Source organism: Prunus mume, linkage group LG7, assembly GCF_029339155.1.
Source record: "Prunus mume cultivar Tortuosa linkage group LG7, ASM2933915v1, whole genome shotgun sequence".
Classification (NCBI taxonomy): Eukaryota; Viridiplantae; Streptophyta; class Magnoliopsida; order Rosales; family Rosaceae; genus Prunus; species Prunus mume.
Window position 1 is genome coordinate 7078695 of NC_142704.1, and position 13450 is coordinate 7092144.

The following is a 13450-nucleotide window of genomic DNA, read 5'->3' on the forward strand; positions in this document are numbered from 1 at the left end:
ATGTCTATTTGATTGGAGATATGTATGTATAGTGGGTAGGATTCCTTAATGAATGGCCATGTTCATGTTCACCAAGAACCCACTTAAATATCTTCTCTATCTTGAAATGGCAGACCAGGTTCATTTCCATGCCCACATTATTATCCACATTGAAGTATCCATCTCAATCAGCAAGCAAGCATACAGACACTTACTATGAACAAATTGACATGTAAATCTCATCGAAGACTTATATGCAATGGAATTAAAAGCTGATGGGAAAAGAGTCTACTTTCCTCATGTTTACAAACAGAGCTTTCACAGGAGAAAAAAAGAAAAAGAAAAAGTTGTGTAATATAAGAATTAGATGCTTTTCCAAAGATGAGGATTGCACCTTGGAAGACATTGCCTTTACTCTTTGAAAACAATCTTTCTCCTACAATATCAGGTACTAGTAGGGGAAGCATTATCATAGTGATGTGTCAATGAAAAATAACATAAAAGTTTGTCTAGTCTAGTGGAAGATGGCCTTTAACTTGTAGATCAAAGGTTTTAGGTTTAAATCATTGTACCCTCTAATTTAAAGACTATCGCTTATACTAAAACTTATATTTTATTTTATTTTATGGATTGAAAAAGGAAATTTTAATCCTAATGTGAGTGGAAAAAACCGTATGTCCGTGTATTATATTGATATTATATGCATATATACGTATGTATGCTCTAGAATTATGAAGAAAACAAAAAAAAAACCAATAATGCGAGGACATTGCCACCCCATATTTACATTATGGAGTTGGCTTTGCATGAATATAGAAAAATAGAAATAATTGTGGCTAGCTAGGGATCCACCGTCTTAATGGAATATGAGATAAATTGCCCACTTCACGAGCACTGTCCAAAAAAGTGAAATTATCACTTGCATCATAGCGACTAGAGTAACTAATAGGGTTGTTGGTTGGAGGTTTGATGGAGACAATGGGACAAAGTTCTTTTTTGATTTGGCAAAACGCCCGTGTTTTGTGGGGATTGTTTGATGGATTACACAATTTACACAAGTTTTAGAAGTTATCATAATATTTTAGGGTCTGTATTCTCTTTCTTGTAAAATGGAATTGGTTTTTTTCAGTCGAAAGAAATGGAATGGTTTACGTGCAGAAATAACTACTTTTAACCACGCAAATGCATAATTGATGACGATTTTATGGCAATCATATGTACGAGAAAAACGAAGTGGAGGCGGCAACGGCTGCCGGCATTATTGGAAATTTCAACTTCAATTGAAAACGATAAATGAAGACTGGAGAGAGAGAGAGCACAAAACAAAGTTGCCAACCACAGGGAACCTTCTCATTCTTCAGAGGTCGTCATTTTGCTGGGCTTTCACGATGTAAACCAAGCTAATCTGTATAGCGGTTGACGTAACGACGTTGCTGATAAAGCTTTTGAACTTTCTGGTTGGCCTGGTTAGCTTGAGTTTGTCAAATTTCCAACCCCAGCCCAACCTTGGACCTTTTGACGACTGACCTTGGAGCTTGGTTGGTTCACATTGCGGTTCCAAGATAAAAAAGAGAAACTTCCTCACCCGGCGGTGTCACTGCCCTGCCGCCACAGTCCCTACCCAATGTCACTGACACCTCTCCCTATTGAATAAAACTTCACTATCCCCGTTTCATTTCTCTCCATCTCTCTCCTCTCGTACCCACTAAACAGATGTTAAATGGCATTTAAAGTAGATAAAAATGGCCTCTTTGTTGCGGACTGTATACAATGCACCTTGGGGTGGCACTGGCAGTCAGTCTAACAAGGACTGAGAACAGAGAATCAAACACTTCTTACAATTTCACAACAAATCTGATTTTCATTAGATATCTCGTTTTCTCTCATTGAAAATTACCGTCCACAATAGGACTTTCATAGTTGACCATTGTTTCATACATATACAACCCAATTTAAGGGGAGAACACATTTCAGTTCACTCCCCCGCCTCCCACCCCAAGCCAGGGACACCTTGGGAGATTCAACATACTGGCCAACAGTCCATTCATAGCGCCAGTATCTTGGCCGACAAGCAGAGACTAACTGCTCATGCAAAAACGGGAATTGAACTTGAAGAGCTCGGCAAATTAGCTGCATAATCTCGTGCCCATAAATCGTAATGTATAATTTCCTCGAGGGAAGGTGAGGCCACTAGTTCTGCCCGGTGCTTAGCACATGTTAGCTCAACAATCTTGAAAATATCAAGATAACTGATTCTGCAGAAGAGGCAAACTTTTACATTAGCGGAAGATTGTATGACAAGAAAATGCATACTAGCGAAGATTTGCAATCTAACTCCTCAGGCAGTTAAAGTTTGGAAGTTCAAATTTTCTATCAATGGAAGATGAATAAACAGCACATACTTTTCACTGATAAACAACTCCACAGCTTTTTCATTTGCTGCACTAAGAACTCCTGTCATGGTGCCACCGGCCCGTCCAGCAGCATAGGCAAGTTCCATGGATGGGTATTTCACATTGTCGGGAGCTTTAAAGGTTAGTGAACCAAGCCTGCATCAATATTAATTTTTAGTCAATGTTATAGTTTCTCGAAGAAGGCAGTGTTTGTAGTAGATCTCAGCAACATAATAGGTACCTAGTAAACTTAGCTAAGCATTCAGCATTCACGATAGAAATATACAGAGACATTAAATCATTAGAAGTTCCAACAATATTTGACATAGTCATCCAGCTTTAGAGTCAGAAATGCGCTTTTTCATATAACATGAACTTAGTTATCAGGAAAAGGAACATTTAAAAGACTCAAAAGCCAAAAAAAAAAAAAAACGCCCCAAGCTGAACACCCATGAAGATGAAATAAGGAAAAGGTTCATTACTTGCACAGATCAAGACGAGGCCATGTTACTTCAGAGCAATAGATTCTCTCTGGCCATGACATGGTGTAGAGAATTGGCAAGCGCATATCAGGCCACCCCAATTGTGCCAGAACAGATGAATCCTGAAAAGAACATATTATGAATCACAAAAAATATGAGTGTGCAGTGTTTTTACAAACTACAGAAACATTTAAAACACAAAAGTAGCAGGCCAAAACTACAGATAAATGTTGAGTAGTTGAACCTGTGTTTCAATCATTGAATGTATTATAGATTGCGGATGAATCACAATATCAATGTTGTCATATTCAGCTCCAAACAAGTAATGGGCTTCAATGACTTCTAGACCCTGTCAAAAGTGCAAAGAACTTAATGTCTAACCACTAGAAACTCAAAATTCAAAGAGCACATAGATTGGAATAGTGCATGGTGCTTCCAATATGAACGCTTTCAACATGAAAAAGATTAGAAATGATAAAAAAAAAACCTTATTGAAAAGAGTAGCAGAATCAACAGTTATTTTCTTTCCCATATTCCAGTTAGGATGCTTCAGAGCATCAGCAACTTTAACTTCTTTCAATTTCTCAACAGGCCAATCCCTGTCATTACAAGAGTGAGCAATCGTCAAAATCCTCATTATGTATCCAAAAACAGAGAAATACAACAATCCCTAATTTGGCCATGTACAAAATAGATTGAGCCCAATCAGGTTTCATTGATAACAAAAACTATATCCTGAGAGTTAGCTCAGTAAGATGTTACAATACAAGTAAATAATGTATAGAATAGAACTTGAACACATATATAATGATTTACCTGAAAGACCCACCAGACGCTGTCAATATGATACGCCGAAGTGCACCCTCTGGCAAGCCTTGGATACACTGAAGAAAGGAGAATTCATTAAGCTTCACTAAGATATAAGATTCACAAATATAAAATAATACATTAAACTAAGGTGCAGCATGTAATTTAATAATGCTTTAGAACACCAACAAAACGCAACTAGTGTAACAGACATTTGAATCAGTACATAATTCTTGAATAACTTAACCTATATGTATAAAGACGTTGCATACCTGAAAAATTGCAGAATGTTCTGAATCAGCAGGAAGAATTTTCACGTTATGCTTGTGAGCAAGAGGAAGAACAAAAGGACCACCAGCAATCAGGGTCTCTTTATTGGCTAATGCTATGTCTTTCCCTGCTTCAATTGCAGCCACTGTAGGCTATGATTAAGAAGATAACAGGAGAAAATTCAGGCTGCTAATTTGTGTTAATTTATAAGTCAAATACTGCTTTTTTCTTCTGAAAATATTTCGTTGAATTTCATTATGAATCATCACTCATTAAAAGGTATTAGCCAACTCTGCTGTCCATCAACCTTCCCTTGTCATCCAGTTCCTATATTATTTATTTCAAAATTTATATGACATTTATAACTTCAATGACAAAGCAATTACCTTCAATCCAGCACAACCTACTATTCCAGTAACTACTGTGACTGCATCTGGGTGGCGGGCAACCTGAGAAGAGAAAAACATGAGCAATTTCTTCTAGATGAGGAAAATAAAATTCATCAACAGAGGGCAATTAGATGCTAGCCCACCTCAATAACTCCTTGCTCGCCAGGAATAATCTCAGGCTTTTCTTCTAAATCAGCCAAGGCCTTGTTAAGCTCATTAACTAATGATTCATTTCTAACTGCAACAAGTTGGGGCTTGAATCTCTTCACCTGTCCAAAGCAAAAAAATGGACCCCCAAGTTAAGTATGTAAGAAATATCAATCACAAACCCCAGATCACTAGGGTTGGTAGCTGTAATGGATGATTATCAGGTTGAGTTGGTGGAGTGAGCCAAGTCAGGTTTTTCTACTCAAAATCCAATGTTTATTTGTAAGTTGGAATAAATAATCCTTCCAAGCACTAGGAAATATTATCTGATGGATTGATTACCTGATCCACAAGAAGAGTTACATTTGAACCTGCTGCTAGCGCTACAATTCTGAATTTATCTGGGTTCTCTGCCACTATGTCCAGTGTCTGTAGAAACAACAGATTCTGACTATAAGCAACTGATACGATGCCCAGAATTTGTTTCACTAAGAAAAAGAATAGTTTTTTCCCCACTGAAAAGAGTTAAAAAAAAAAAAAAAACTAGAGACACAGAGAGAGAGCCAAGGCAGGGAAAATTCCAGGCCCTGTTCCATCTATCTACAAGGAAGAGATAATAAAACCATAAAAACTAGATTTCTGAGTTTTGTAAGACCATTATCTCCAGATTTACATAAAAATTAGTGTCTAACAAACTTTCTGATTCATGGGCTGTTATACTGTAAGATGCACTCCCACATCAGTATGGTAGCAAATCATGTTATTTCTATATTTGAGCTTCAAAACTTCTATCAATTTAGTTTGCTCTTTTCCAAGACGAACTCCATACAGGTCTTAAAATTATATTTATATCTTTAATCTCCCATAAACAATTTAAAAGAAAAATATATATTTCCACACCTGGGTTCCAATGGAACCAGTAGATCCAACAATCGAGATAGGCTTTGGGCCATCCCAAGTTCTGCGGCTTGTCTCCAGAACGGCACGTCCCGGCCAAGCTGGAGGAGGTGTCTGTGCTGCTGCTGAGCATTGAATTCTTCTCCCAACTACTGTTTTGCAATCTTTCCTCCTCAAAGCAAACCCACCTACGTTTAAGAACAAAATTTTATTAAGATTACCAAGACTGTAAATTTACATAACCATAAAATTATATCAACAAGTCTATCATTAAAATTCAGAGCTGCATACAAGTAAAATTTAAGACAAAAGCACATATAGGCACTTCATGTTTATAATGAACTTTCAGTTATACAATAAAGCACATGGACCTCATCATTTTACAAACACAGAAACCATAGAATCACGGTGACCAATTTGAACCGTAATGTCAGCATGCACTTTGGAAAGCTAAAAAAGGGAAAAGTCTCCATTTTGTCAGTTTTCCTGCGTTGTCTCAGGAACCAAACAGAAAATTGAAAGCAAGAGAAGACAGTAACTGGAACCTGGAAGCTTGGGGAGGTGGGTGGACTTGGTGGAATCCAAGAAAGAGATGGCTTTGATTTCAGCTGGAGACAATAAATTGAGAGCCATCCCAACTCAGCTTTTTATTCAAATCAACAAAAAGCAATAAACTTTGAGAGAGAAGAAGATAAATTTCAAACAAATGAAGAAAACCACGAGAACCCTTTGAGCCAATTTTTCTGTGGTCGTGAAAATTGCAAAGCTTTATAGTAAAATAATGATGGGTTTCTGGTAATAGTTAATTGGGCTTCTTCTTTCCTTTTAAATTATTTTGTTTTTAACATTTTTGGCATAAATAATCAAACGTGGGAAGTGAGGTGCGGACGGAGAGAATGAGGACGAAACTGTAGGACAGGACGAGAAGCTGAGAACGGAATCAACTTCTTTTGCTGGACTGTAATGTAATCTACTTTTTTCGTGGGAAAATTTGATGCTTTCGGGTCAGATTTACTTCTATCCAAGGCTCATACGACACCGTTTCAAAGCTCAGCGTTTTAAATGAAATAGGACAGTGACTTGGGAGAGTATGCTGTTTATACCATTTGATGATATTCCCTCATAATCCATCCAAAAATTTCCTTTCAAAAAGGAATTGATGCCTTGTATTTGCATGAATTGTATTGTACCTAAAAAAGAAAGCTTATAAAATATTTCTGTTTTTAGGTTTGCCATTATGGTAAGTTTGGAATTATATGGCATTGTTGTTGGGTGTTTCTGATTTCAGAATTATTATAAATACAAACAATTTTGGTATTTTTATTTTCGGAGTACCAATGATTGTACAAGTGCAAAGTATATGAATTAGCATATAAATATTTTCAAGCACTTGCCCTACTTTCATCTATTTCTGATTTTGTCATTCTATCCCTACATGATGATCCTCTGTTTGCTCAAGGGAAGATATACCAAAACATTATTGGTTCTGGGGTCAGACAAATCATGTGCAAAACTTGGAAGATGTTAACAATTTATGCCTCCGGTTGAAAAAACAAAATTATAATTTTTGGATTGAGAAGGATGGAATATAGATTTGAAGTAGGAGGAAAACTTGCTTGTCACAGGATATTTTTGTTTTACTATTTCTAATTAATTAAGTTCAGCCATACATGATAAGAATTCCATATGACAAAACATAATTAAATGATTAGATGAGGATAGCAAAACAGCCCCTGACATTGCAAGTTCTCATCTTTGAAGTAGGGCCAGTCCAAAGGGGTGCACATATGCTGATTTGACCCCAATTTTTTTTTCTTTCATTTTCTGCTTAGCTTGACTTAAGGTATCTAATGCATTAGATCCTTCGTCACCAGAAGTTAAACAGAAAGTGCTTCCTGAATCCTACCAATTGAGGACCCACCCTTATATTTTTTATACAAATTTATAAATAAACTCATTAGACATTATTTATAAAAACCCAAGTATTTAAACATAGAAACACACCCAAAATCAACTATAAAGTCAACTTTTTGGGTGTGTTTATAAATGGGTTTTGAGTGTGTGTAATGATGGGTTTTGGGTGTGTTTATATGTTTAAATAGTGCATAATTTCAACTCCCATTTTGGGTGTTTTAGTGAAATATTTTTTATAATAATCATTTTATTTGTCCTAAAGACAAACATGGTTATAAATATTCAGACTGGGGAGAAAAGGGAAGCTTCAATTGAGATAGAAGATCCAAATAGCAACTACCAATGCAAATTACATAAGACGATCAACTGATTAAGTGTTTGTCATTGTTGCAATGTGGATAGGGTTTATTTTATTTTATTTATATATAATATTGTGAGAGGAGGAATTCGAACAAAGAGTCTCGAATGCAGACATATTTAATATAACCACCTGAGCTATAATCTTATTGTTTGTGTGGATAGGGTTTGAATAAAGGTTACCAAATTTCGTGTAGTGCTATTTCAAGCGCACGCGATTGAAATTTGTACCAAACTAATTTGTTGTTTGAATGGCACAGAAAGTTTAAACCACAGCTATTTAATATGAAAAGCTAGTCCCACCCAAAAAGCATGAAGAGAAAAATCAATAAACATATTCATCGGAAACAGTAGCACCAAACATATTTATCGGAAACAGTAGCACCACTAAGGCCTGAAATAGACCCTTTGATAAGGCGCACAAGTGCGCTTCTCATGCAAGAGGGAGAAGGGTCGGCCAAAAGTGTCAACTCTACAAAGTCCACTTCAACTTTTCACCATTGAACAACTTATTATTTTATATGTAAAGAAGCAAGCCTTTGAACAACTTATTATTTTATATGTAAAAAAACATCTTGCGTTGATTTAATCTCTCCCATCCTTGTATAACAGGCGTACATAAACGGGTAGCACCTTAGAACAAGCTTTTAAATGCAATGAACTCCAGATTTCTCACAAGCTGTATTCCTCTTGTATTTCAGGAGATCCCAACGGTGGGCTTCCGTTACTTAGCTCCAATGCACCTCCAGATTCAGATATTTTTGTTATCCTCTGCAACTCATCACTCACATCTGATGGATGTGCAACAGGCAGATCGTTACCCAGCTGTTCTTTCTGCACTGGTGGTTTTGGCCGTCGGATAGCTTCAGCTGCTGCTGCCATTGCAACCGGGGGTGGCTGGGGAGGAACCCATGTACGCTGAACTGGCTGAACTGGAAGCTCACTAGTTCGTGCACCAAAAGACCCTGCATTGACTTCATTTTCTATCTCAGTGATTCTAGCATTTTTCCGCTGCCACCAAGGCACTGTACCATCACCGTTTGACTGATAATCGAGCCCACTGTCCTGAATGCTGGAATTCAAGCCTTCACTACTTACTTGAGACTGAAATACTTGGCTCGAGTTGTTTTGGGCCTGACCAACCTCCCAAGGCTACCCAAGAAAACAAAAAGTAACAATCATCTCCATTTGGTATCAAAGCAAGAAAATTGAATTTTTTTGGTCAAAATTTTCATTGAAGTTCATGAATTTGTAAAAATATATTTCCATAATTTCATAAAGCATACAACTAATTCTTGTAAATTCGAAGATAATTTTTTAAAAACAAGCCACTTTTTGTTTGTAAAAAATACAGATTGTGAAAGACATGCAGCAATCTATAATCTAATTATTTTTTATATGATCCAACCATGTGTACTAATTTGGAGTGAATCAAAGAAGGAAAAGAGGGGGCGGGCCACGGGAGTGGTGGTGGTGGTGGTGTGTGTGTTATATGAAAAGGTGAAAAGCTCTCAAAAGCAATACCTTAGCTCTAGGTGCCAAGCGAGGATTTGATAGTTGCTGATTAGGGTTGGGGGGTAAATCATCAATGTCCTGCGTATGCATCCAGAATGACAAAGGGTTAACATTTAAGTGATGAAAAAATAAAGAAGAAAAAAGCTGACTTCAATTGGAAAATCTACAAAGAGTTTACTTTGACATTAGGAGGTTTCTCCCCTCTTTGAACCATGGCCATGATCTGCAATATTATGATAAAAATTAAATAGGCAGGCATAAAATTAACAATGCACATGAGTGTTAAATTTCCGAAGCCTTAAACCTGACCACACATAACAACAATGAAAGAGTTAAAACTATTGCATGGATAATCCGCAAACTCAAATTGCAGTTCAAATGAAAAGCAATTATAAGACACATATTATAATATTCCAGTTCACCAACTGGTTAGATAAAATTAAAACCACATAAAAGATTATTTTCAACCTAGTCAGCTTATAATCTGTTGGACCTCCTGAATCTTTTATGATTCATCCATTCTAACCTTAGATATCTCTTAATAACAAATTGGTCCAACTGGAAGGTTAGAGCACATTATATAAGAACTCTTCAAGCTCCAAGTACAATGCAAAAAAAAGGGTGAATGAAAAGAATTTTACATACAACTAAAATGATAACATGCCCTGAGAAATCCCTATAAATTAGATCTTTGCATCCACTGACTGACTGCCACTGGATGACAGTCTATACGTGAGAGTTGTGAGCTAACAGAGTATTTTATACCAAAATATTTAATTTGCACATAAAAAGAAAGACTACATTCCTTGAACCATTAGATTGGTTTATTATGATAAAAGAGAAGCTCTCAATGATAGACCCATGTACTAAACAGTACTTATGAAAAGACCATAAAAATGACTTACATCCATATAAGACTTTGGGTGAGGCGCAGCTGATGGTTCCACAGACGGAGGAGCTGAGGAAGATTGCACTGTACAGAAAATTGTAATAACACAAAGCAGAAATCAATAAACATTATAAAGATTAGACAATAGAAAGTTGGCAATTAGAGAATAATAACCTGATCGCACGTCATACTCTGCCTTGCCATTCGCATATTGTTGCTGTAAAACAGATCAATAGTAAAAAAGCTATCTTTTGAATAAATGCAGATATGATATTATCTACACCTTTTAAATATCAACAAGAATTCCAAATTTATGCCTATCTTCAGCTGACCTTTGAATTTGTGGTATTGTAGCGATTATCCTCATGATCAACAAGAGAGGTTCTTGAGGCCTTTGTTTCTCCTGATCATTAGGCAGAAAGATAGAATATCAATCAAAATAATCATTGGAGTCCAGTTACAAACAAAAACCAGTCTTTTTCCTGATTGCAAACAAATGAAGATGTAACTGTATTTTAGGCAGAACAATCAATCACAAGCACTAGCTTGATCACATATAATATTTCCAGTACCTTCCAATTTCCGAATGGAATTATTCATTAACTTCATTTCTTGCACTTGAACATCTAACAAACTCATGAGTTCCACAAAGTATCTCCTCTCTGGCCCAAGTATAAACAATGGTTCGAAATCATGACAACAGTAATATGTATCAGTATAAGTAAAAAAGAAGACAATAATAAGATCACTAAATAAAGTGAATGACGACAGAAATAGGTTAACACGGTAGCTATAAAGTACCATAGCCTCACCTTCGGTCTTAGAGTTCAGCATCTCCTGGCTTGCTTTTGCCACATCTGCTGCTGCAGCTGCAGCAGCTTTAGCAGCTGCCGCAGCTTCTTCTGCCAAACTTGGTTTCAGGTCGGTTTTCTTCTCAATGTCGTTTTCATCTTCCAATACAACCTTGCGTACCCAAGCCTTCAACCTAGGGATAATAGATTTCTAAAACAGGGAACATGTTATCAGAAGCCACCAAGCTAATAACTATTGAGTGATCAAAGTCTAAAGGGTACAATTACTCAGTCACCATGTGAAACTGGGAAAAGAAGCATATAAAAGCAATATAACTCATAGGGCTAGCATCAGAACATGAGGATAACAATTAATATGTCTTGATTGTAGAAAAGTTGAGTAGTTTACCTTAAGTAATATAGCTGTTCCAGCACCAGAAACTGCCAGTAATCCTACAGCAACAATGGCATGAGACCAGTGGAATCTATACCCAGTTAAGGTACGCACAGAGGAAATGGCGTTAGTTGGAGCAGCAGCTGCAGGCTGCAGAGTTTGAGTGGCACTTTGTGCCTGAACATTTGATGATGTCTTTACTTGTCCATCTGACATAAGAAAGCATATACAACTATCACTTATACAAACAATGCACAAACTTTAAGCCAAAACCCACTTTAATACCAGTTTTTTATTACCTTGATTTGCAGTTGCCTGCGCACTTGAAGATGGGTCCTGCAATTTGCAAACAAACAATGTGAAACATGAAAAAGATTGATGATTGACAATTTGCTTGAATTGCAATCAACAATTCACTTACAGGCACACGTCGAAATGCTTCATCAATCTCTTCCTTTGTGAGGCCCTTCTTCTCAAGAAAAGAACGTCTGTACATGACTGGAGATCCCCTAACTTTCGGGTGTGAAAGGAATTTCATCGCATTTTGTACTTGTTCCTCTCTCATTGGTTCAGAGTTCACAAAGACAGATGGTGTAGAAGTTTGTTTAGGGGGCTCAGCCCCAGCATCTTGCTGACCCTCAATTGTAGGTTGAGCAAGCCCTGTTGCACAAGTTAAAAATCAGGATACCATCTTAAACATACAGCTTAGATATACATAGCTAAGATTCATAGCTTTCTTTTATTCTTACAAAAGCTAGACTGCAGCTAATTTACAAGAACTATGTTTTTATCATAACCCATTAATTTATTTAAAATTTAACTCGTTAAACAGTAATCATACAAACAAATCTTCTGGTTTTATTTAATTAATTGCACCAGGAACTAAGCTACTCCAAGCAAATCATTCGGTAACCAAATAGTAGTTATGTATTGAACATAAATTCCTGAACTTCCTCGTCAACTATAGGAGCAGTACTGTATAAAGAAACAACAATTCAAAGAAGAAAATTTGAGAAAAAGAGAGAAATTGTACCCGGGTTTTGTGGCTTGTCGTCCGCAGGACTGGGAGCTGAGGATTGAGTGGTGGCCATACTGACCTCTTCCTCCTCTAGCTGAATCACTCAGCAAAGAGAAAATTGGAAGAGACAGTTAAATAAAAAGGGAGAATCAGAGAGGGAAGGGAAAAACAAACAAGAAAAAAAACTGAACGAAAGCTTTCATTAACCATTTCTGATTGTAATATTGATGATGAAAGTACTTACAGGAGATGCTGAAAATAATGAGGTCAGCCTAAAGCTAAGAAGGCGGGCTTTTGCTCATCCCAAAGCAGCGTCGCTATTATTAGTGTTTCGAAGAGGAAGTCTGGAACTTGAATGACGCCAAAAGAGTGCTGAAGCAGATAATGTGGTGCCATCGGCTGCGGTGCTTCAGGGACATGGGCCAATTCCATTAGTTCATTTTGGAACCCATTGGATTAATGGGCCTAAAGCTATTGGCCCAGCTATGCAACTCTAGTTAAGGATGCTTGGGCTTCGCAGACTGGATTAGAGTAATTACTATATCTTGTATTTTTTATAAAAAAAAGAAAAAAAAAGGAGAGGGATTATAATATTTGGTTTCTTTCTTGTTTATCTTCAATTGGCGACATGAATTATTTAGGGTGGTGGTGTTTTCAGATGGGTTAAATTCTGGCTTCTACTTTCGCGAAAGCTGGTTTTTGCTTTTGAAAATAGAAAAATACAAATCCTTTTTTTTTCTTCTTCTTTTTCATATGTGAATGCAAAAGTGAGCAGGTAGGGTTTTAGCATGAAGAACAAACACAAATCAACGACTTCTTCTTTTTCATATTATTGTTCTTGTTTTTTCCTAGATTAGTATCATTGTTCTTTAACTTTTGGTTTACTAGCACGTTTAAGGATAAATTAAGAATTTTGAATTCTATTTGAATTTTTAGTATTGGGTTCGAGCTCAATTGGTGCAGATCTAAACTACAAGGCCCTTATAATGATCCAATGAAAAAAAAGGATAAAAATATGATTTTTGCTTTTTAACAGTTTTTGGAATGGAAACTGAACTACCTCTTTACTCTAAAATCAAACGTCAATCTCCTTTACCCATATTTCTGTCTCTTCTCTCAATAACAAAGAAGAACAACTCATCTTCTCTTTTGTTTTTAAGCGAAGTGAGTGACTTTCGTAGGGTTATAGATTTTTAATGACTTCAATA

The 13450-nt window shown here is 36.6% G+C and overlaps 2 protein-coding genes across 3 annotated transcripts; both read right to left on the reverse strand.

The window, feature by feature from the left end:
- Positions 1 to 1820: 1820 nt before the first annotated feature.
- On the reverse strand, positions 1821 to 6332 carry DXR (1-deoxy-D-xylulose 5-phosphate reductoisomerase). The gene is made up of 12 exons (XM_089055899.1): positions 5910 to 6332; positions 5368 to 5552; positions 4810 to 4896; positions 4464 to 4589; positions 4318 to 4380; positions 3934 to 4083; positions 3671 to 3738; positions 3342 to 3453; positions 3099 to 3203; positions 2855 to 2976; positions 2382 to 2528; positions 1821 to 2234 (listed from the first exon to the last, which is right to left on the reverse strand). The coding sequence occupies exons 1-12, from the start codon at positions 5995 to 5997 to the stop codon at positions 2066 to 2068; spliced, it is 1422 nt and encodes a 473-aa protein (XP_088912025.1). The 5' UTR covers positions 5998 to 6332; the 3' UTR covers positions 1821 to 2065.
- A 1616-nt stretch (positions 6333 to 7948) lies between these two features.
- PEX14 (peroxin 14) lies at positions 7949 to 12625 on the reverse strand. Of its 2 annotated transcripts, XM_008241541.3 has the most exons (13): positions 12487 to 12625; positions 12258 to 12336; positions 11646 to 11884; positions 11524 to 11560; positions 11240 to 11433; positions 10852 to 11041; positions 10612 to 10701; positions 10372 to 10442; positions 10214 to 10256; positions 10056 to 10123; positions 9329 to 9373; positions 9160 to 9228; positions 7949 to 8787 (listed from the first exon to the last, which is right to left on the reverse strand). In XM_008241541.3, exons 2-13 carry the CDS (start codon positions 12313 to 12315, stop codon positions 8308 to 8310), a joined length of 1584 nt encoding a protein of 527 aa, XP_008239763.2. In that variant the 5' UTR covers positions 12316 to 12336; positions 12487 to 12625; the 3' UTR covers positions 7949 to 8307. The 2 variants fall into 2 exon arrangements, with proteins under 2 accessions (XP_008239763.2, XP_088897262.1); XM_089041136.1 differs by lacking the exon at positions 12487 to 12625 and having other exon boundaries at positions 12258 to 12461.
- Between the last annotated feature and the right edge of the window lie 825 nt (positions 12626 to 13450).

Excerpts from the sequence above, each read along its gene's own strand:
- PEX14 (XM_008241541.3), bottom strand. The coding sequence starts at position 12,315 with ATGGCCACCACTCAATCCTCAGCTCCCAGTCCTGCGGACGACAAGCCA. Across the intron at positions 9,229-9,328 it reads AGAAACCTCCTAATGTCAAA|GACATTGATGATTTACCCCC; the intron begins GTAAACTCTTTG and ends ATGCATACGCAG. Across the intron at positions 8,788-9,159 it reads GCTTGGCACCTAGAGCTAAG|CCTTGGGAGGTTGGTCAGGC; the intron begins GTATTGCTTTTG and ends TTTCTTGGGTAG.
- DXR (XM_089055899.1), bottom strand. The coding sequence starts at position 5,997 with ATGGCTCTCAATTTATTGTCTCCAGCTGAAATCAAAGCCATCTCTTTC. Across the intron at positions 4,897-5,367 it reads CTGGTTCCATTGGAACCCAG|ACACTGGACATAGTGGCAGA; the intron begins GTGTGGAAATAT and ends TTGTTTCTACAG. Across the intron at positions 4,381-4,463 it reads GCGAGCAAGGAGTTATTGAG|GTTGCCCGCCACCCAGATGC; the intron begins GTGGGCTAGCAT and ends TTCTCTTCTCAG.